The sequence below is a fragment of the Ailuropoda melanoleuca genome, chromosome 7 (assembly GCF_002007445.2).
Source record: "Ailuropoda melanoleuca isolate Jingjing chromosome 7, ASM200744v2, whole genome shotgun sequence".
NCBI classification, from domain to species: domain Eukaryota; kingdom Metazoa; phylum Chordata; class Mammalia; order Carnivora; family Ursidae; genus Ailuropoda; species Ailuropoda melanoleuca.
The window spans coordinates 109634435-109658098 of record NC_048224.1 but is presented as its reverse complement, the minus strand read 5'-3'; the positions used below and the strand labels follow the sequence as shown (position 1 = coordinate 109658098).

The 23664-nt window shown below is 37.6% G+C and overlaps 1 protein-coding gene across 5 annotated transcripts in view; it reads left to right on the top strand.

The window, feature by feature from the left end:
• Positions 1–23414, top strand: part of TBC1D4 (TBC1 domain family member 4) — a 189111-nt gene extending 165697 nt beyond the window's left edge. For all 5 annotated transcript variants that reach the window (XM_034665294.1, XM_002926843.4, XM_034665295.1 and 2 more), the window contains 7 exons: positions 1816–1974; positions 6245–6403; positions 9064–9308; positions 13331–13490; positions 16024–16193; positions 19023–19199; positions 21069–23414. In XM_034665294.1, coding sequence (XP_034521185.1) covers positions 1816–1974; positions 6245–6403; positions 9064–9308; positions 13331–13490; positions 16024–16193; positions 19023–19199; positions 21069–21302 — 1304 coding nt within the window. In that variant the 3' untranslated portion in view covers positions 21303–23414. The remainder of the gene's footprint in view (positions 1–1815; positions 1975–6244; positions 6404–9063; positions 9309–13330; positions 13491–16023; positions 16194–19022; positions 19200–21068) is intronic.
• The last annotated feature ends 250 nt before the right edge of the window (positions 23415–23664 follow it).

Here is a 23664-nt window from a genome sequence, read left to right as displayed (position 1 = left end):
TTCCATACAAATTTAAGGACTATTTGTTCCAGTTCTTTGAAAAATGTCCTCGGTATTTTGATCGGGATAGCATTGAAAGTGTAGATTGCTCTGGGTAGTATGGACATTTTAACTATGTTAATTCTTCCAATCCATGAGCATGGAATATTTTTCCATCTTTTTATGTCTTCCTCAATATCTTTCAAAAGTGATCTATAGTTTCTAGCATATAGGTCCTTTACGTCTCTGGTTAAGTTAATTCCAAGGTAACGCATGGTTTTTGGTGTTATTGTAAATGGGATGGATTCCCTAATTTCTCTTTCTTCAGTCTCGTTATTCGTGTATAGAAATGCAACTGATTTCTGGGCATTGATTTTGTATCCTGCCACCTTACTGAATTGTTCTTAAGTAACAAAGACAAAAAATAGTTGAGCTGATTAAAAAAGTCTAGTCAATGGGTAATCATTTATTGATGGTTCTTTGTTTTTTGCCTAGTTAACAAGGTGAGGACAGACGTTGACTGCTCTTTACTCAGCATTTTATCCTCGGGGCCTGTAGCGGGCATATAGGTCTTGATTATTATTTTAAATGAATAATGATCTAGAGAAGGTTGCAGGGGGAGAAAAGGAAATGTGCTTTGTCCATTGTAAAAAAAAATTACCAGTAAAGTTGCATATAGGGTTATATTAATTATTTGCTTTAATGAGCCCACTTCTTTAAAAAAATTATTTGATTAGCATAGAGAAATATAAAGCAAAAATTGAGAAGCAAAGCTAAACTCTGCTAGAAAGCCATCTAGTGGTATCCAGGAGGAGTATCTTTGTAATGAAATTTACTTTTGATTATGTCTGGACTTTTAAGTAGAAACTTTTATGCCTTACTTGGATAGCACTATTATAAGATGTTTAAATTCTTTGAAATGGTTTCAAACACACTAAGTAAAGGGTAATACTCATTCTGCTATTGTTTTTGTGCTGTCGAGGACTTTGGATGCATGACAAAGATTTGTGTTGCAGAAGGTAAGGGGTTGAGCACTGTGAGCTTGAGTGAATACACATTGATCTGAGAGACTCCTGTTCAACGTGATCCTAAGGAAAGAGAAGAAAAAAATAGCTAAATGTTTTTTCTTCGTTTTCCCTTTTGGAATCAGGTATCGAAGATAAAGAACACATCAAGATAGTAGTTGCTTTTAGAGGCCTTTTTAAAATGAGCTCTGGGCTTATTTTAGGCCATCAAATGAGAGAGAATTCTGTACTATTTTAAAAAATGGAAGTAGTGTTAATTTCAGTGAAATGAAGTTTTCTCTTTAAGGTTATTAAATATGAACACAGGGACACATGGCTTGGCATTTTTAAAGGCAGTATTGGTAACTCTGGAAATAGTTAAAAACATTTATCAGGTTTCATGGTCAAATATTTCTCTAATTAAGGTTAGCATGGGGCATTGTTTTCTCCTATACATCATATATAAAACATTAATGGTGTTGAAAATGATCCAAGTTGTTACTTCTGAGGCTATCACCTTTGTCAAAAAAATTGCAATTTATATAGCAAACATGGTTTGCTTTTTATGCTTAGCAGAGTTCCCATTTATAAGATACAGAGTGAAACCTCCTTAGGAAGTTATTCCTGATACTTTTACATGAAATGACTCAGTTTGGGAACCTTTTGTATGTCCTCAGTTTTTTTTTTTTTTTTTTAAGTTTACTTTTCAATCAGATGTTAGTGGTTGCTTCCTAAAAGTCATTTGGTATGATTTTACAAATACAACAAAATGTTAAAAATACTGTGTTTTAAGAATGCATGGGTTTTACATAAATCGTTTTGTTTTTCTTAGCAAGCAGAGATGAACTGCAGTCCAGAAAAGTTAAACTGGACTATGAAGAAGTTGGTGTATGTCAGAAGGAGATCTTAATAACCTGGGATAAGAAGTTGTTGAACTGCAGAGCTAAAATCAGATGTGATATGGAAGATATTCATATTTCTCTTAAAGAAGGTATTCTGGATCTTTTTTTTTTTTTAGTATAGTTGCACAATGTTACGTTAGTTTCAGGTGGATCATCATGATAATCTTTCTTTTTAAAGATTTTATTTATTTGAGAGAGAGAGAATGAGAGCAAGGAGCACAAGCAGTGGGTGAGGGGCAGAAGGAGAAGCAGACTCCACGCTGAGCAGGGACTCGATCTCAGGACCCTGGGATCATGACCTGAGCTGAAGGCCAATGCTAAACTGACTGAGCCACTCAGGTGCCCATGTAATAATCTTCTTTAAGGAAAATGTTTAGAGATTTTTTTATTGTGTAGCTCAGGCAAACGTGCTTTGCCTATTAAAAAAGGGAAGTAATTTGCTTTTGACTGCAGTCAGTGACTCAACTGAGAAGAAAACAGTGCTAATGGAGAGACTGTCCCTGAGGAGCCAGGAGACACCTTTCCTGTAGATTTCCTGACTTCTTCAACCAGCTGTTCTTAGCCCCGTGTTGTTGTTTACCAAGGAAGGAGTGAACGCATCAGTACAGACCTTAGATTATATGCATAAAAATAACTTAGACTTATAAACTTGACTCATTTCCATCATTTGGTCAGAAATGTTTATGTTTATGTGTATATGTATATGTATTATGTATATTCACTACATGTCTGTGTATACATAAGCAGATTTATATTTTTATTAACCAATCAGTTTTCCTTCCATCTATGTGTTCCTTTGTTTATTTTGGAAAACTTGCTTTTATTTAGCCATTATACTGCATTGCTGCTCTGCCATATAAACTGACTGATATTTAAATATCTTACATTTAAAATTAAAACTAGCATGTGAATATTTGAGGTGCATTTCTGTGACCCAGATATTAAAATGAGAATCTGCATGGCCTGCATAAACTGAGTGTAAAATAAAAATACAAAAATAGCCAAAGAAATCTGATAATGAACCTTATTTTAAAAGATTATGATTAATGTGTGAAAGTGTTGCACAGTTAAATTTAAATGAAGCTGAGAATAATTTTGTAAAATGCTACATTTACAAGCCTAATATATTGTTTTTTTTTTTTCCTCAAAGATATGCAAGTCCTAAAGATTTTCATTGACTGTATTATTTGGAACACAACAATGGTTAATAGAATGTGTGTGAAATGTCGATCACACCATTCTTTGCAATGACTTTTAAAGAATGTTAAGAATGGCTCATCTTTCCATTTCTTATAGAATGCATTTTATTTTATTTTTTTATTTTTTTAAAGATTTTATGTATTTATTTGACAGAGAGAAAGATAGCCAGTGAGAGAGGGAACACAGCAGGGGGAGTGGGAGAGGAAGAAGCAGGCTCATAGCGGAGGAGCCTGATGTGGGGCTTGATCCCAGAACGCCGGGATCACGCCCTGAGCTGAAGGCAGAAGCTTAACGACTGAGCCACCCAGTCGCCCCTATAGAATACATTTTAAACTTCTTTTTTTAAATAAGATTTTAATTTATTTGAGAGAGAGAGAGAGTGCATGAGCGGTGGGAGGGACAGAGGGGGAGGGAGAGAATTGCAGGCAGGCTCCACACTCATTGTATCATGTACTCCAGAGAGGCTGAACTACTCTGGGTCCCAGTGTATGTCCCAGGCTGTTTCTTGCATGGAATGCTCCAGTTCTTCCTACACTCCTTCTTCCTTATGTTTTACCTGCTCCCCATTCCCCCTCATCCCTTTATTTCCACTCCTCTCCTTCTCATTCTTCCTTTCTCTCCTCATTCCTTGCCCATCTGAGGGTGTTCAAACATTCCTCTTCTGTTTTTTTTAAATAACTAATTTCTTTTTTTTTTTTTTAAAGATTTTATTTATTTATTTGACAGAGAGAGAGCGAGCACAAGCAGAGGGAGTGGCAGAGGGAGAGGGAAAGAGAGAATCTCAAGCAGGGAGCAAGGGCAGAGGGAAAGGGAGAAGCAGGCTCCCCGCTGAGCAGGGAGCCCACCTTAGGGCTTGATCCTAGGACCCTGGAATCATGACTTGAGCCGAAGGCAGATGCTTAGGCAGATGCTTAACCGCTTAACTGACTGAGCCACCCAGGTGCTCCAACATTCCTCTTCCCAAAGGGACTGCTGCCCACACTCCCAGCCTGGAGTGTTATCTTTTCATTCTCAGTTCAGATACCATTTCTTCAGAAATAGTATGCCCTTTTCTCTCTTCCACCAAAACAAATTAGTTTTACTTTGTTATTTTTTTCTTATGATTCTTTTCCTTTAACTGTGCTTATCATAATTTGTAATTTTGTAATTTTGTGTTTATGTATATATTTGCTTAATGTTTTTCTCACCCCACCACTGCATACGTAGCACCTAATCAGCATCTTGTGCAAGTTATTTACTGAATGAACACATGGATGAATGAATGAGACTAATTGCTGAGAATGGATTTATTCATCTTCCAGGGATGAAGTATCCTTAGTACCGTTCTCTATACTTTGCTACATGTTAGATGTTCAACAAATACGCATTTAGCTGAAGTGAATTGCCTTCCTGCAAAATTGTTGTTGGATGGATAATAAAACAGCCTACTCATGTTATTAGAGATTCATTTAATGGGCTAATGAGAGTTATGACATGTGATCATTCATTCGTCCAACAAATGTTTAAGTAGCAAGGTATGTTTCTGGTTTTCATCATACAGAGATGAACATTTGCTCGCTATTCTCAGGGAAGTGGGGAAAATAGGCAAACATGCAGTGTAGGGCTAATCCAATAGGTGATGTTAGAGTGTGTGTCAAATAGTATGTGAAAAGGGAGTGATTACTCCTAGAGATGTGAGAAAGAGCCTCAGCAGAAGAATGACATTCAGGCTCTGCCATAAAAGATGAATAGAAATACACTGTGCTATCAAGTGGGGGAACTTAGGAGTCCATAAGGCAACAGTAGGAGCAAGAAACTGGAGGTGAGAAAATAACCATGTGCTTCTTTTACTTAGTGTATGGTGCAGAATGGGAGGTAATGGAACTGAAGAAGGTAGTTTGGAGGTATATTGTGGAGGGCCTTATAAATTATGTCAGTGAGCCCGAGTTATACCTTTTGGACGATAATACTTTTGGTTTATGCAAACAATCGTACTGAAGTTCAAAAAGATCAGTGCCATTAAACCTTCCTTAATCAGCTGGGAGCCCAGAAACCTATTCTCGATCCAGTTTACCTGAACTGAAAATACTTTGTGAAGTAGGGTATCCACACTATACAGAATTGAATTCTTTCTCTCCCAGTGCTTACTTCATTTTCTTTGGCATAAAAAAAAAAGGTTTGTTTTGTTTTGTTTTTTTTTTCCCGGGGGGGCACCTGGGTGACTCAGTTGGTTGAGTGTCCAACTCTTGGTTTCAACTCAGGTCATGATCTCAGGGTTGTGAGATCAAGCCCTGTGTCAGGCTCCCTGCTCAGCGCGAAGTCTGCTTGGGATTCTTTCTCTCTCTCCCTTTGCCCCTCCTGCGCCTGTGCTCTCTCTCAAATAAATAAAAGAAAAAAACAAAACAAAACAAAGTTTTGGTGTAGTTTGAGATGCTGGTGATACCCTTTGGTTCTAGAGCATAATGGAGTTAATGTTGTATTATGTATGCTTGATGTTGTCTTGTCAGAGGACATTCTGGAGCACTCCAGTTATGCCTTCGTCTTGTACTGACCATTCTTATTATCATTCTTTTATGACTATATAAAACTGCTACTTAATTCTCTTTTACAAAGTTATTTGTCGATGTCAAATATTTAGAAATTATAAGTATTGACATTTGTTACTGGCTTCAAACCAAACGAAAGGTGGAAATAGGCAGCAGTACATTTCATGATTTCAGAATTTGGCCTCTGAAGCCAGACTCAGGAGTTCTATTTCTAAACTTCCATTTACTAACTGCACAAATTTAGGCCAATTGCTTAGCTTCTTTCTGTCTCAGCTTGGCCATCTGGAAAGTGGGGATAATAGTGATTGCCTATCTCATTGGGTGGTTTTCTGAGCATGGGTATAATGCTGAGTAGCAAGGCACCCTCGATAAATGTTGTATTAGGTGCCCAGTCAGTGTTGGCTGATGTTGTTAACATTGCCTTTATTATTATTTGAGGTTTTCTTTCACAGGGCATCGGCGGTTACAGGATTAAACTTGTCAGAATATGCTTCTGTCAGTGCATCATACTGTGTGATCAGAGGGTGGCACGCAGGACAGTACAGCTGCCTGTTTTCAAGCATTACATTGTTCCTCAGCTGCGATTTACCAACTTCATTCCAGAGTTCGAGACCTTGCTTTTTTATCTTTGTAGGTGTTCCCAAAAGCCGACGAGGAGAAATTTGGCAGTTCCTAGCTTTACAATATCGTCTAAGGCACAGATTGCCCAATAAACAACCACCTCCTGACATATCCTATAAAGAACTTTTAAAGCAGCTCACTGCTCAGCAGCATGCTATTCTTGTGGATTTGGGTATGTTTCTTAGATTGATTATCGTACAAAAGTAAACGATAGGTTCCTTTGTTGAGTTTTTTCAGGGGTTTTGCTTGGGTTTTTTGTTTTTTGTCGCTGTTTGTTTATTGTTTTGGTGTTGCTAAAGAAGATCTGTTGCCTTATGCAGAGCTGCTGACTCTGCCCTTTCTTGAGAGCAAATTGGCTTTGTATTTGTTTGAATATACCGTAAGTGCCTGAATACGGAATGAAGTTTTCATCCCCAAACTTGCCCCCCCCAAAAGGGTGTTATATTTGAATCATTATAAAGGTCATATTATCAGATACTCTCAGTTCCTGTATTTTGAACAACTGGCTTTTGTTTGAGATACACATTTATTCTCTTAATCAACACTGGTTTTAAAATAGGTTAGAATAGGTTAAAAGGGGCGTCAAAAAATTTAAACGAGCCTTTGAATATCACTTTAAAAAGCGATACAGTAAGTGATTATGTTGTGGAAGCATGAATAAATCCCAATAGGATGAAAGAAAAATGAGCTGGCCTAATATGTGAATGGGTACTTGTGACTGGGGGAGAATTTCCAGTAACAGCATCATAAAGCTATCTTTTTAAATGCTGAATTTCACAAAACTAATGGAAAGTAAAAATGGTATGCTTTAAAAAATTACATTGTCTCTAGTGTTTCTCTAATTTAGCGTATTATAAATTTTATTATTTAAAAATGCCTAATTAATTGGATTAAATATTATACATTGGCATTTGACTATTTCATCTGTATCTCTAGAAGTTGATGTATTTAAAGTGGCCAAATATGTTACTTGAGCCTGTCTGAGATAATAAGGGATCACCTTATATTTGGGGTCACCTTTTATTAGGGCATATAAAAATCACTGGCCAAAACCTAGTTTGGATCTCTGTTCCCTTTGGATGATAAACAGCTTTTGTTGGGAAAGGACCCAACTCAGTTAATATTTTTTGAGTCAATATTTTTTGAAAAGGGGAATTTTACAGAGAAACTGAAGACTTCAGTTCTTGTCTGATTCTACCACTAAACTGTGGTTTTAGGCAGATTACTCTGCCTCTGAGTCTCAGTCCTCTCATTTAAATGGGCAATCCCTCTGGATGCCCACAGATCTCTGGTTCTGTGACTAAAAGTTGATGACCAGACTAGAAATTGGGATGGTTCACTTAGGGCTAATCAAGATGTCCTAAGAAAGAGAGAAGGAGATGAAGAGATCAGATTATAAGGGCAGGCTGGTCAGGAAGAAAATGGAGCTAGAATTAATGTCTTGGATAGAGAGAACATTTGTAGTTTTCTTTAGCAAAAATTTTAAAATATGAAGTAAAATGATAATTTAAAAAATCATTTATTTAACTCTCCTTGTAGCCATCTGTGTCCCTCAGTGTGTTCCTATTTTCTCCTATCTTCCCCTTGCTCTGCAGAATTAATCTTATCAGTTCCCAGGGGAAAAAATAAAACAAAACAAGATCACTTTTAAGCATATGTGGTGGAAAGCATTTAAAGATCTGGCATTCTTACAAGTTCTCACTGACAGTAGTCATTTCGCAAGCAAGCTGATAGCTCCTTCGTTTTCGCAGCCTAAGGAAAGCCCCGTGCCGGTGTACACAGCTTCGGCGACGGAGACGGCTTTGTGTCAGTGCTCAGTGCCAGCTTGTCAGTGAGCCAGGACTGATTTTTGTTTGCTTGCTGGGCTGTCTCTATGGTAATTTTATGCTCCAAGGTGAATTTTTAGAGGGGAATTTTTTTGAAATCAGCTTGACCCTTTGCTTTACTTGTCCTTTTTTGATATATTGAAAAAAGAAAAGAGGTCTACATGGCTCATGGAGGTGGTTTAAGAGAACAAAGGATATTTGAAAAAAGGAGCGTTTCCTGAAAGATGGACCGAATGTAAAAAAAAAACAAAAGAAAAAACACAAAACAACTTCAAAAAGTCCCTCCAGTGTCCTATTACAGGAAAAGCAGGACTAAATCTGCTTATGGACTGCTGGGATTTCCTTTTAAATAATATGAGACCTTTTATAAGATTCTGATTTCAGTCAGAGTGGTCTTTTCTTTTCTTTTCTGTTCTTTTTTTTTTTTAGAGAGAGAGAGCGAGCACGCGAGCGCACAAGTGGGGCCGGGGTGGGTGCAGTGCAGAGGGAGAGGAGGAGAGAGAATCTTAAGCTGGCTCCATGCTCAGTGCAGAGCCCATCATGATGCAGGGCTCGATCTCATGGCCCTGAGATCATGACTTGAGCTGAAATCAAGAGTCGGACACTTAACCGACTGAGCCACCTAGGCTTCCTGAGGGTGGTCTTTATGTGAACTTAGAATTTGCCATGATTTATAGCCAGAATAGATTTTATGTTCTATTTTCCTGGGGTCTCTCCTGGACATGTCCTTGATTTGTTTGTGAATGTGTTGTTGTTGCTGTTTTCTAGAAAGAAGTTCTTGTTAGCATCAAATGTTTGCTTCCCTTTCATATGTGTACAGATAGGGGTGGTCAGGCAGGTAGGATTGAGGGCTTGCTAAAGAGACTCTTAGGTGGGTATTCAAGCAACTCTCACTGGTTCAGAAAAGAATGTTTGTTTCTTCCTGGAAATCACTGCATTGCAACTTCACGTTTGTCTCCCAAGCATCAGTATATCTCAAAAACATTTCTTTTCTCTTCCTCTGCAGGAAGGACATTTCCTACTCACCCTTATTTTTCAGCACAGCTTGGGGCAGGGCAGCTCTCACTCTTTAACCTCTTGAAAGCCTACTCACTGCTGGACAAAGAAGTGGGTTACTGTCAGGGGATCAGCTTTGTGGCTGGAGTCCTGCTTCTGCACATGAGCGAAGAGCAAGCCTTTGAAATGCTGAAGTTCCTCATGTATGACCAGGGCTTCCGCAAGCAGTACAGACCTGACATGATGTCGCTGCAGGTGAGGCACACGGGAAGCTGTTCCGGGGAATCGTGGCAGCAGCCCTCTTCTGCGTCACAGTTACGACTGAAAGAAATTGGGACCCATTGTCTTGGAATTTGTGTAAATATGGAGGCGTGTTTTAAGTTCACTGTTTTAGTGCGGGATTTGCTCTTTGGCTAAACCTCTAAGTGTACGACAGTGCGTATGCAGAAAAACTCTTCTATGAAGTTCCTGAAGTGAATAAATAAGCAATTCTAGAAAGTTAGTGGGTGGGTACTCAAGTCTCTCTCCCCTAAGTCTGCAGGTGGCGATCGAGAAAGAATCAGTCCTCTTAATTTGCTTTTCCGCAACCTGTCAATTGAAAAGAATCATAAATCTTATTTTTAAATCTAAAAATAAAATGTTTTTTCCTTTTACCATGAATGCATCAGTGGCAGATAGCTGTCATGGTTCTCTTGAACTTACCATGTCTCCCTCCTTTATCTTCATGTCAGATAGGACCTTCTGGAGGAAAAGGTGTCCAAAGTCAGTGGTTCTTTTCAGTCTGCTTTTCTTAGCATGCACTGCAGAGGCACCATTAACATGTTTTAGCCGTTTTCAGCAGGGTATTCGCAGCCACTGTGATCTTCATCCTATTTCAGACTCCCTGTATACACATTTCTCCCTTCTAGTTTAAAGTCTACTTTTTTTAATGTATTGGTTTCTAACAAGCTGTTTAAATTTTATCTATAGATATGGTATCAAAAACAGCCACTACTTTTCAATGTAAAACTTGTAGTAGTGAAAATATAAAATAAGACTTTAAAGAGAGGAATGTCAGAGTTCGCCTCCTTTGAAATGGGGTAGGCAAGATGCCCAGTTAGTCATAATATTATGCTGTAGATAAGAAGTAAAATATTTTAAAAATGCTTTTCAAATATACTCTTTTCCCTGGTTCCCAAGGATCAGTTTTTACATTTAATATTTTAGGTACCAATCTACAGACAAAAAAGGACTGGGTTTTTACCTTGTGAATATTACAGTAAGTGGTATTTTCTTGAGAAGATCAGTGGAGAGGAAGTGGTCCATTTTTCCTCTTTAAGATGAAATTTTTGCTAGGGAAATAGGTAGGGCTTTCCTCTCAGTTTTGGGTTTTCAGGTGTGAGTTCATATGAAGGGTCTTCACCAGGATACATAAATATAGTGATTTGATTCCTAGTTGATGACTATTCATAGGTCTGTTAACATTCCACAAGTCAAATAATGACAATGGAAGGTTTTATTTTTTACTTTTTTTTTTTTAAAGATTTTATTTATTTATTTGACAGAGAAAGAGAGAGAGAGCACGCACAAGCAGGGGGAGCGGCAGGCAGATGGAGAGGGAGAACCAGGCTCAGGGAGCCCGATGTTTGGCTCGATCCCAGGACTCTGGGATCCTGACCTGAGCTGAAGGCAGGTGCTTAACCGACTGAGCCACCCAGGCGCCCCTTATTTTTTACTTTATTTCTGAAGTTTTTCTATATCTCATGTTGGATAGGAAGCACTGGATGTCCTTGTAAGGAATTAAGTAGGTCTGATTTCCAGAAATAAATTTGATATCTAATATTAAAAATTTTAAAGATGGAAAGTACTCGTGAGTTGTGATTTAGGTCCATGAATAGAAAGACAGATCCAAGTATCACTTTAAAAATGCAGTGATTTTTCTTTTTTTCTTTAGATTTTATTTATTTATTTGAGAGAGATAGAAAGAGAAAGAACATAGAGGAGAGTAAGAGGGAGAAGCAGACTCCCCGATGAGCAGGGAGCCCTACAAGGGGCTTGATCCCAGGACCTTGAGATCACGACCTGAGTGAAGGCAGATGCTTAACCGACTGAGCCATCCAGGTGCCCCAAAATGCAGTGATTTTTCAATTTAAAAATTCATCAATTTGATATCATAAAAACTCATGTAAATTGGATAAATACATTTATATGGCTTGCATCTACCAAGAAATATTTTATATCTATAATAATGACAATGAAGTTGTTTTCATCTTTGGCAGCATTTGTTGAGGCTGCAAGATTGGGGACCTTGTTCTAGGAGGATAGAGGTTTTTTCTCTGTAAGTGAGGTATAACACTTTTCCACTTTCAGGAGCAGAAGGTGTTTTTTATCCAATCAGTATGACTTTCAGAAGTGGAAGCAGCAGTGGGCTTGGATCACTTGATGGGATTTCCGATCACCTGCGTGGTGTGAGCTTGGGCGCTGCTGGGTCTTGGCCTCGGTTCCCTTATGTGTGACGTGAGGGGTTTGAGGTCTCTTTTAACTTTGTCTCCTCATGTTATGTGGCTGCTGTTTTTTGTGTTGAGTGTAAAAGCATTTTGTCTTTTATGTGAAGTCTCTGCTCTCCCCTTTTCTCTGTCTTCTCTACCTTTCTCATCTCTCTCCACATTTCCCTCCTCTGGTTCTGCCTCTTTCATCAGAAGATTTGCCATGTTATCTATACTGTAAAACTGAAGAATTACTTATTCTTAGCAGATGGCATTTTATCATTGAAGTTTCCTTTGAAGGAAGATTGGATTGTGTTTTCATTTGCCTTTTTTCTAAAGAGATTTCATGTAATTCTACCTTGATGGAAGAAATGTTCTAAACCACTAGTTTAGAATGTAGAAAAGGAAAAGCTTCTTAAGAACAAACAAACATTGAAGTATTCTTTCTGTGTCACAATCCTCACTGAACAGGAACAGAATGCGTTTGACAATATGCTTCTCTTTACCTTGCTAATTAGACTTCTTTGATTTTTGTGCTACCAAAACACTAATTCCTCTGTTGATAGAGCCCAGTATGTCTAGTTTCGAAATTGTAAATGGCCTAAGGGAAATATATGATTTTTCCAACATGACTGATTGAGATAATAATCACATTCTTTTAAGCCTTTATGTTTGACTGAATGTAAGCTTCTTGTTTTATAGCTATGACTTCCTGTGGCTCTTTCTTTCCTTTTACAGTGTGTGTGGAACTTAGTTTCCACAGACATGTGTTACAGATAAAGATCAAGCAAATAATTTGCCCTATTTATACATTGTACTTTGATTTTTAGTTTTGTGTTCTGGAAACAACAAAATAACATTGGTTATTTTAATGCATTTTGTAATGCTAACTATTTAAGGGTGATATTTTGATGATATTTTCTAGGGAAATAAGTTGTGCTAGATTTAATAAAATATCGTGTATATTTCATTCCAAAATGTCAAACTGATAAAACTGATCAAGTAACCACACTACTCAGTATGTTATTGTGTGGATAAAAATTTAAATTAAAGCACAATTCACAAATTCATTTATTATTTGCTGCCATATGCTGCCTTTATAATGTTTATTTTTTTGAAATACCAATAATCAAGCTGTAGCCAAATAAAATAATTTCTTCTTTTAATGCTAGAGATAGTCAGACTGTACTTTTTTGCTTTATTCCCCTTTGTCATAAAAAAAAAATGCTGCTGGAATACCTTGGATATTGGAAATCCTATCTCAAGCTTCTGGCTCCATAACATTCTAAGCCAGGCAGAGTCCTAGCAGCACCAGTTGCCTGGTGGGTCTAAGCCAGAGCTCCATCATAAATCAGATGCTAGGCCCAGCAAATAGAGACAAGCTTTGCTTCTGAACTAAATGTGGTAGATCCTTTTGAATGGAGGCTTTTCCAGAATTGGTCTGAAATTAGAATGGACCTTCCATGAGAGTCCTAGGCCAGGACAATTCTGATTAAATTCCAAAAGCAATGCCTTCCTACATGAGGGAAGATGATCATTTCCATGTATATATGTGATACCAAAACACACATGATAGAGAAACTTGCTCAGTCATCTTAGATGGGCTCTCCTTGACTTGCCTTCTGACCTCAGTGAAGTGAACTTGGACTTCAATATCAACTTTTATATAATAAAAATAAAACACTACTACTTTTATGTATTGAATATATGTGAATTTGTTATTAAATATTAGGGTAATAAAATTAAAGTTAATGTATTTTATGCACAGATAAATGCATAATATTTTATTTTTCTTCTCCAAATTAACTTTAGATTCAAATGTACCAGCTGTCCAGGCTCCTTCATGACTATCACAGAGATCTCTACAATCATCTTGAAGAAAACGAAATCAGCCCCAGTCTTTATGCTGCCCCCTGGTTCCTCACATTGTTTGCCTCTCAGTTTCCACTAGGATTTGTAGCCAGAGTTTTTGGTAAGAGATGCCTATGATCCAATGGAACAGTGTTATTTATTCCAAAGAATGTTCTTCTTGCCATGTGGTGCCCCAATTATTTTATCGTGTGTTACACAGAAGAGCAAATTGCTAATGGAATTTAATAAATGTGCCTGGCTCTATTCTGAGAGTAATTTAAAACCATATTGGTCTTAAATGAAATTGAAATTAAAAGGGAAAGAAGAATTGGGTCCTGTATTTGAGTAGCTGTGATGGAGCTCTTATTTTCACTTATACCCCCAAATCAGAAGACACTTTTTTAAAAAATCCAAGCTAAGGACTTACTGTGTATAATTTTCCAAATTTTTATACACATCCTTCTTAGCTCAGTTTTTGTTTTTGTTTTCCCATTGTCCCCTTCAACACTAATTCAAAACAGAGAGAAACATGTTCTCTGTTTGGGTCAATGGAAGTACCTATATCATTGTGTATTCTAATGACTTTTTAAAAATCTGACTTTTGTTAATAGGATAACTGAAATTCCTGTTTTATTGCTTAAGTGACTCTCCTTGCATGCCAATGCAGTGGTGGCACCAGTCTTTAAGACTGGGTGGCTCAGGGAAAATCCACTAAGCACAGGCAGTAAGGCCTGGGACAAGTTACTGAGTTCCCATCTTGCTTTATCACGGTGGTAGGCACCAGGAATAGACCATGGCATGTTTTATGCACCCTTTGGGGGTCCTTAAATCTATTCACAAGTCTTTAGTTAGGTTTATCTAAGTCCATTATTTAAGAAACAAAATTTTTTTAAAAAAGAACTCTTCACTAGAGGTTTGTTCGTAAAGATGTTTAGGACCTCTGCGACCTCAGAAAGGGCTCCCACAGTCTTTACATCCTGCTTATCTGGTATCCATGGTGAAAATAGTCAATAGTTGTAACTGTGCCTTTGCTAAATTGGAGCTTTTTGTCAAATTGTGAGTATTGGTCCGATTGTAGGTCATTACCAGCATTAGAAAAAAATGAGCTAGAATGGAATACAATGAAAATATCAGAGTGTAACAAATGGTAAGGAAAAATGTTTGGAGAAGCTTCAGTTTTGAAGATACGTGTGTAATATGTATACATATACCAGATTACAATGTATTTTGTCTTTCTTATTGGGGGCTCTGGTTTAAAAAGTTAAACACTGTATTAGTGTAATATAATCTGTGGACAAAGTGCAGCAAAAGAGCAAAATCAAAATGTGCAGAATCAAGTGTTCATCAAATTTCTCTTCTTTATTGAAATACTTGATTGGTTCTCTTCAGTTAAGTTTTTGGGTGGAGTTTGGGTTCCTATTCTTGGGTCTTTTAAAATCCTTTCATTCATTAGAAATATATATACATATATATACTTCTTAGGATATATATTTTTTTCTTCTCAGAATAATTTATCAAATCAAAATGATAAAACGATGTTTGAAAGCTTCTCTCTTTGGCTTATGCTTGGGAGTGTGATATCAGAATTCGAGAAACAAACCTCCACAAGTCTATTTTTTTTTTTTTTTAAGATTTATTTATTTGACAGAGAGAGACAGCCAGCGAGAGAGGGAACACAAGCAGGGGGAGTGGGAGAGGAAGGAGCAGGCTTCCAGCGGAGGAGCCTGATGCGGGGCTCAATCCTGTAACGCCGGGATCATGCTCTGAGCCAAAGGCAGACACTTAATGACTGGGCCACCCAGGCGCCCCCACAAGTTTATTTTTTTGCAATGAGAATATGACTGATATCATCAGCTCTGCAGTAGCTGCTCAGTACTTTTCTTTGAATTTAGTAAAGGGAAAGGGAAAGACTCATGAGCGGAAGTTGACGGTTTCCTATTTTTTAAAGACTCCCTGTTGCTTATTACTGATTCTAGAGTGGCAAAGATTGAAACTTTCATATAGAAATATTTGGTACTTTCAAAGCTATTGCCTGTTTGTATTTGTTAGGAAATGGAGATCAGAGTCAGGGTAGCTTTTCCTTTTTTCTCTTTTACTTCTGATTTAGGTTATATATTGCTTTTGATTTTTCTTTTAAAGTTTTTTTTAATTCCTGCTCTGATATAGGTTTAATTGCATATTAACTCATTCGTTTATTTTTTATTGTAATGAGAGTTTAATAGTACTAATTGGTTATGTTGATTTGTTTTTGTATTCCCTTTGTGAAGAAAAATCAAAGTATCAGTTGAATAAGCATCTTTAGGTCTACCTAGTCTCCATTAAATTTGCCACTAAAAATTATAAATACATAGACAAACAGCTATATAATTAACCTTTTTTTCTCTTTATTTTGGCCTAATCTGAGATTCCCAAATAAGTAAGAAAAATACTTAAACATCTGTTTGTTTCAGCCATATTATTTTTTTAAAAAATCTAGGTGATCTCAACCATATTCTTTTACAGAATATTGCATGGTTCCACTGCAGTAATTAAAAACAACAACAATCACAAGAAACACAAAAAGCCATTAGCACAAAGAGTACACTTTTTACAATAGTGGATGCATAATTTTGATCATGAAATTGTATCTCTCTCTCTCTCTCTCTTTTTTTTAGATATTATTTTTCTTCAGGGAACTGAAGTTATATTTAAGGTTGCACTCAGTCTGCTGAGCAGCCAGGAGACACTTATAATGGAATGTGAAAACTTTGAAAGTATTGTCGAATTTCTTAAAACCACACTACCTGATATGAATATATCTGAAATGGAAAAAATTATCACGCAGGTATGATTAAAATGATAATAATAAGATGTAAGGTCACTCAGCAGTTTCTCCACTATATATTAAATGCATTAGCATAAAGACTGAGTTTTCTTTGATAGATTTTTTTATTTGATCAGATATATTTTACTTGGAAATGAGATTATCATGGAATTTCAACATTGTGACATTTTCTGTGTGGCTGTGCACAGGAAAAGTGGTTCAGTGCTATGTAAGGAGTGTTTGGCGAATCTTTCAATTTAGACCAGTGCTAAGACTAAAGGCAGAGCTGACAGAGTTAGCAAGACCTAATAAATAAAAAAAAAAAAAGAGATCCACTTATCTTTGGTGATACTCTGTCTTAAAATATATAAGGAGTACACGTGGCAAGAGCCTAGCCTTTGGAATTAGACAGTATTGGGTTTGCAAAATGTTCTCTTTTATTAGTTGGTGGGCTTGTACACATCTCCCTAATCTTCTGAACTCTAGTATTCTCCCTTCTAAATAGGACAGTACTGATCCGAGAGGTTTTGTGAGGCATAAGTGCAGGGAAGAGTTTATCTTCAATGATTCAAACAAAGGTGCCTTTTTATAGAGGTTGGAGCAGGGTTAAGAGAACCAAATGTGGATATCCAAGTGCCCAGGAACTAGTAACGAAGACAGATCTAATCATGTTACCAGGCCCAGTGAGTGCCAGAACTGTCCAGGAGGGGATTCTGGAGGGTTTTGTGCTCTTGGTGAGCCAGGCAAGGAAGAAAGACCAGCCTCTTTCTCCTTCTCTTTGTGATCTCCTGCTGGCTGCTCTTTTGGGCCATATCCAACCAGAGCCAGCAAGAAAGGAGGTGTGAAAGGGGGACGCAGGTCACAAGGGTCTGTTTCCCAGGTCCAGCAGAATAGATGAGGGCAGAGAACGGAGCTTGGAAACAAATGGAGAATAATCAGTACACCATGTATCTAGTCCCTGGCTCTTCATAGGGACTAGGTTAAGTGGTAGTTATATGTTGATGGTGCTCGGATGACATGAACAAGCTTAAGATTCGTCGATGATGGCATTAGGAGTATTGCTAAAATCTACCAGTTTCCTAGAGGCACTTGGGATAGCAGATAAAAGAGTTTAGAGCAAGAGAAAGGGAATTTGACATCGTGTTCTGGTGCCTTGCTACCTTTTAGCTGTGTGACTTTGGGCAAGTTTTAAGCTCTCTGAGTCTCGGCTTCTTCCCTTACAAAATGAGAATAACAATGATGATCCTGTTACTTTTTCATATTGTTTTTAGGAGCAAATTTAACCAATTAGGTTGAAGAATTTTAAACACTGTAATTCACACTATAACATGAACTCTTGTTCTATGACATGTAAAAGTCTCTTTTTATAGGATCTAAATCAAAAGCAGATTATTCTGTAAACATCTATGAACACATTTTGTTAAAATGCTCTGTAAGCTGAAAAGCGTAGTTTTTATTTACCTATGTACTTGTTTATTAATTCTTCAGAAATATCTTTTTGAACTGGTGAGCATTCAGAGATTGTGCTTTTAGAGAAGTGATAATCTGATTTGAAGTCAGATCACCTCTCTTCTAAAATTAATGAGGGAATCACCTGGCTTTAGAGAGTATTGCTAGGATGAATGAATAGAATTTATAGGCAGGTAGATTTGGACTTGATATGAGAGATCTTTCTAACAATTAGCGTTGATTTAATATGGAATGGATTGTTGATATTAAAGGATACATTGATGAGCTTTATTTAAAATACGGTCACTGTAAAAAATGCCAATAATGCAGAAAAGCACAAAGGAAAAAATAAAAGTGAAAGAAAAGAAAACATACTACACACATCTCTTTGCTTATATATAAATATTAAGTGAAATCATTTTATACATGCTGTTATGTAACCTGCTTTTTAATTGAAATATATATGGAGTACTGGACATTTCTCCATGCCAATACATATAGATCCATGCTATCATTTTTAATGGTTGGTCACAGTCCATTATGTCCATGGTTTCCAACTAGGTAGGGAAAAAGTGATGCTTGTTTGAGAGTGATGACCAACTTCTCTAGATAATTCATTTAAATTCTAAGATTTGAGTACCTCTGATAGTAGTAGGATAAATAAGTAAGTCAGGCTTGTGGTTTCTTTTCTCCCCATAGTGTTAGCATAGACATTATTGCTTAAATGGCAGCTGCTGCCTCTTCTTCCCTTGCAAGTTTAGACTAAGGAGGCACTACCTGTCCACTAACTTCTAAGCAAACTGTCCTCCTACTTGGTGGCAATTTGGGAGAGCAGAGGCAGCCCTGATTAATCCCTACAGCTCTGTACAGTGCACAGGGTAGGCAGTTATGAAGATTCTCTGCGTGGTAGAATATGTTACTCCTAAGAGGCCCACGTGGATTAGCAAATGGATGAAAATATTTAGTATAAGTCCTGTCTGCCCTATTGACAAATTATTAGACATGTTTTTGGTCTCTTTACTATAGAAATACCCTATGCAATTTTGCTTGCTAATCAGCAAGATTATCTCTAACATAGGTTAAGAATTACTCAGTAACTAATGTTATTTATCTGGTATGCTACATTTTTAGAGAGTTAGCAGATTATGTATATTTTGGTTGCAAAATACCCTTGAGCATTAACTTGTTCTAGTGTCTTGGCCTCATTACAAGAATGTTTCCATTGTGTAGAAATAATCTATTTGTCCATATATAGACAGTCATACCTGTAATTCTTCCTTTTGATATGCCATACCATTCCTCATTAGTATTTGGAAACTGACATGAAGCACACCAGATACACAGACTGTATTTTGGTATACATACTAAAGGCCAGACTAACCCATGGTGTTTTCACGGCAGGTTTTTGAGATGGATATTTCTAAACAGTTACATGCCTATGAGGTGGAGTATCATGTGCTGCAGGACGAGCTTCAGGAATCATCATATGCTTGTGAGGATACTGAACCTATGGAGAAGCTGGAGAGGGCCAACAGCCAACTGAAAAGACAAAACATGGATCTCCTAGAAAAGTTACAGGTAAAGAGATAAAGATTTGCTCAAAAAAGCACTTGACTGCCTCCTGAATGCACAGAACTATACCAAGAATGATAGAGATGTGATGCGGATTGAACCATTGCCGACAAAGGGTCTGTGTGTCAGATTGTGTGCAAGTGTTCTGGGGGCTACAAATGCACATATCAACCTAAATATCACCTGGGAGAGAAAATGTACGCTCACAAAATATTAAATGGCAATTCAAAGCAGAATCTGGTTAAATACCTGGAGGGTGTTAACATGTATTTGGCTAAGTTCAAGGGCGGAGGGGTTGAATATGGGAAATTGGGAAAGCTCTGGAGGACTTGGGGCTTTAGCTGGACTCTGAAGGACTGGTGGGAGAAAAGAGTGGGGGGGTTGGTATAAATAAGGAAGATGGGGCAGAGCAGCAGAGGACGCTTGGGGTCAGTTTAAGATTTTTGTTGGGGAAAGGTGTGATAAATGTGATGGAGGCGAAACTATTGATAACTTTCAGTGTCAAGCAGAAGAGCATGGCTTTAATCCTTTTGAGAGGAAAATCTCTCACAGCTTTTAAGCTGTACTTTAGAAAGAACAATCTGGAAACATTGATGAGTACAGATTCGCATGGGGAGAGAAGGTATGGAGACTAGCTAGAAATCACTTGCAGAAATCTGGGGACAGTAAGAATTGTCTAGAGTAAAACTCACTGAAATGGAAAGAAAAGGAGGCATTTTTGAGAGAATCAGCTGAAAACATGTAACACATAGTCCCTGCCATCAAGGAGTTTACAATTACTTGGGAATATAAAATACTATGTATTTATTTATAAATGCACATTTACAGATTCAATAAGCAAGTTAGTATAAACTAATATTCCACATCTGCAACTTGTATGATGTCAGCTGTGTATCCAGACCCAGAGGGGCAGGGCTTAAGAGTGATTAGTGGAGGGGATGTTAGAAAGGGGACCTTCTGGGAGGTGGGGGAGATGAGTTCTGAGTTGGAGCTTAAGTGCCTAATGGCTACTTGGTTTTTGTCTACCCCCCACTTCCCAACATGACACCTGTTGCCAAACTAGAGAATACTAAAACTCTGCTTTATGTGGTGAGTCCCCTGACAGGAATGGCTAGGAGAGAAAGGCTTAGAAACAAGGGTTTCTACTCTCCAGAGTAATTGCTCCCCAAGGATAGGAACACTGACTGACTTCATTTCATCTTACATTAGCTCCTGTCCACAGAAAACTGTATGCCTATTCAAACAAAGAACCAACACTATTTTCAAAGAGAAAAACAGTTGATGCTTCAATGGTGATTAATTGAGCCCTTCCCCATTAGAGAAAGTGGGTTTGCACCTGCTTTATATTATAATGACTTTTATTAATAGTTATAGACTTTTTCATTGATGGTTAAATGCCATCATCACGTCTTGGTTCCCAAGTTATGTGGGAACCCTTGACACCCACTGAAACTGATAGGATCCCAAGTATGTGTTTAGAAAATCCTATATTTCTAGTCAGAGAGTGGAGAGCCTTCTTCAGCACCTCTGGGTAGCATCAGAATTCTCCTGTTTCTCCTTCCCCCAGATCCCACTCACTCTAGGGGAATACAGTGAGGCCCCCACCATGGTGGGATGCTGATTTAATAGTGCATTTTTGTTGTATTCACTGAAATGAGATGTATCTTGTCAGTACTACATTTGTATTTTTGAGAAACTGGGAAATCTCCATGTCACAGAGAGTTTCGAAGTATTTGCTTCACATACTATTTTATTAAGTAATACGATATGATGGGTTAATATACGTAAGGTCTGGCTGCTGTTCTGATGAGGAACCAGAGTCTTCAGATTTTTTGGTTGGAGGAATTTGCATTTGTTTTTCTTTCCCCCAAACAGATAGCTCATGCTAAAATCCAGACCTTGGAATCCAATCTGGAAAACCTTCTGACCAGAGAGACCAAAATGAAGTCTTTAATCCGGACTCTGGAACAAGAGAAAATGGCTTATCAAAAGACAGTGGATCAAATCCGGAAGCTGCTGCCAGCTGATGCGCTCGCCAATTGCGAATCATTGCTAAGAGACCTCAACTGCAACCCTAACAACAAAGCCAAGACAGGAAACAAGCCATAATTGAAGAAGCGCCACGTCAGCAGAACGTGCTCTTAGAATGGTGAAGAAGGGAATTGTCTGCGTGCTGCTGGCCCAACGCTGGACACCGGAGCTGACGGAACCACTGGAGTCTGGTGCTGAGCCCTAGTGCTAGAGGGTGGACCTCACTCTCATTAGAGTACGCCAATCCTAAGCCATTGTACATATGTAGACTGGTTTTTTGTTGTTGACTATGTACATAGAAATAAAATGGACATAAAGAGTTCACGCTTTCAGATCAAAGGAGTAGATGTATATTTAGAGTAATTTTTTAAATCAAAACTTCATGAAATCCACACCAAAGGGAAGTTAAAACGAAATTCCCCTTGGACATAGGTGAAATCGTTTTGTCTTTGTAGTGAAACAAAGCTAGAGCATCTTTGTATATTGAAATATACTTGAAAAAAATGAATGTATTTTTTTCTCCAAAGAACAGCATGTTTCACTCAATGGTGGAGAGGTAGAAACATTTGTGTAACTTTATGTGTATCTGTCTTAAAATCTACTGACATTATGTATATCTGAGGAAAATGACTGATTGCCAATCATGCCCCTATGGGTTTTTCAGGAAGGTGGGGGCCTTCCTCCCTCCCCCGCCCCTCGCTTTGTGCCAACTAGCATGTTGTGTCTACATGCATTTTGAGTCAGGTTAGGCATTACTTTGGAGATGCATAAGGAGAAAGCAAGACGTGATAGTGGAATCTACCCACCCAGCTCAGGGTGAAAAAAAATGTTAGTAATTTCCCAGCAGATTAGACCAGCATTGTTACTCAAACTAAAAATATCAGGCCTCCACAATTTAATTTAGGACCTAAATTGTCTAGATCAACTTTCTACTTTTTATTTAAATTACTCCTTACAGTCATGAATGGACTCCTTTTTACTTGGTGCCGTAGTTGGTGACAAGGATTTGTCATTTTCCCACCTACAGGAGCTCCTAATTTAGTTCTCTCTACCTTAAATGAAAAATAAGGAAATTATGATTGGTTTTCTAAAGATAATATGCTGTGTTGAGACACTTTTTTTTTTTTTTGCCAATTGACCGAATCTAATAAGCTCTGAATCATCTTTCCCTTGTATGTGAAAGTTTGTGAGAACTGTGAAATGTTTAAGAATAAACTGTTGAAATCCATTGGAGAGAAGTGGAAAGTGGCACCAAGCCCTTCTAAGACCTACTTCTGTGTTTGAACTCCCAGCTTCCTCAGCCTATGGCTTAGCAGAGGACATTCATGCATGCTGGGTATATGGAAGGAAAGTAATTTTCAGAGTACACATGCAGTTCTCCATTTCAGAGATGATTCTAGGATAGTGCCTCTGAAAGCTGATGCAGCATTTTTGCCTTTCCAAACGATATTTATCATCACTGCTTTTTGCAGTACTTATTACAGATGGATTACTTGGGATAATTTTCTTCAGAGGGAGTTTTTTATTCACTAGCTACAGTGTATTATAGGATAGAAGGGCAAAGCTCTCCAGGTTTGGGAAAACCTTGAAGAGCCGATGATAAACATCTGAACCCCTGCCTCTACACCATTACTCAGTATAAATATAATGATTCTTGTTACAAATCAGCATGCCCTCTAATCCAGGCAGTTTTTTAATAAAATAAAGTCTTATTGGTAAAGTTAATGTAATTTCTAGTTCTAGGAAATGTGAATTCTAGGTCCCCTATTAAGTTGGGGTTATCAACTGATTTATTGCTTGGATTCCCTCAAATTTCTCTATTTGTCGGAGAGGTTTTTCCTACGAGGAATATGACAGATATCATCTGGTTACTGTCTGGTATGAAAATTACCTTATGTGTGTGATATACAGGTGGTAGCCAAAGAATCTTTAAGGTGGGAAAAGGCACTTTTCCTTTCAGTTCAGTTTCAAGTAAAGTTTATTCTGGATATTCAAAGTCAGCGTTGAGTTGTGTTACAGTGTTCAGAGATTAAAGTCTTGGATACAGTATTTCTTCTGAAACTGAATTTTCTTTTTCTTTTGTGATTTTTTAAATGTTGCACCAGTTATGCTCATGCATTGTTACATCTTCATCCAATTAATGTAACGTCTAGCTCATTTCCAATAAATACATTGCTACGGTTTCCTTGGTATATTGGTTTTTGTTTATAACAGGAAAGAAGATGTTCTTGGTTAGAGTTCTTTACAAAATCTGTATGGGCTGGATTATTGCTACTTAGAATTGCTTCAATGATAACTATTTTTAATATAATCAGAAAACAAAGGTAATTTATGGAAATACTTATGAAAGTCCATTGTCAGTTACCAATTTTCAACTTCTTTCCCAGTGGAGCCTTTTGCTGATGAATATGAAAAAAAAAAAAAAAAAGACAACCACACT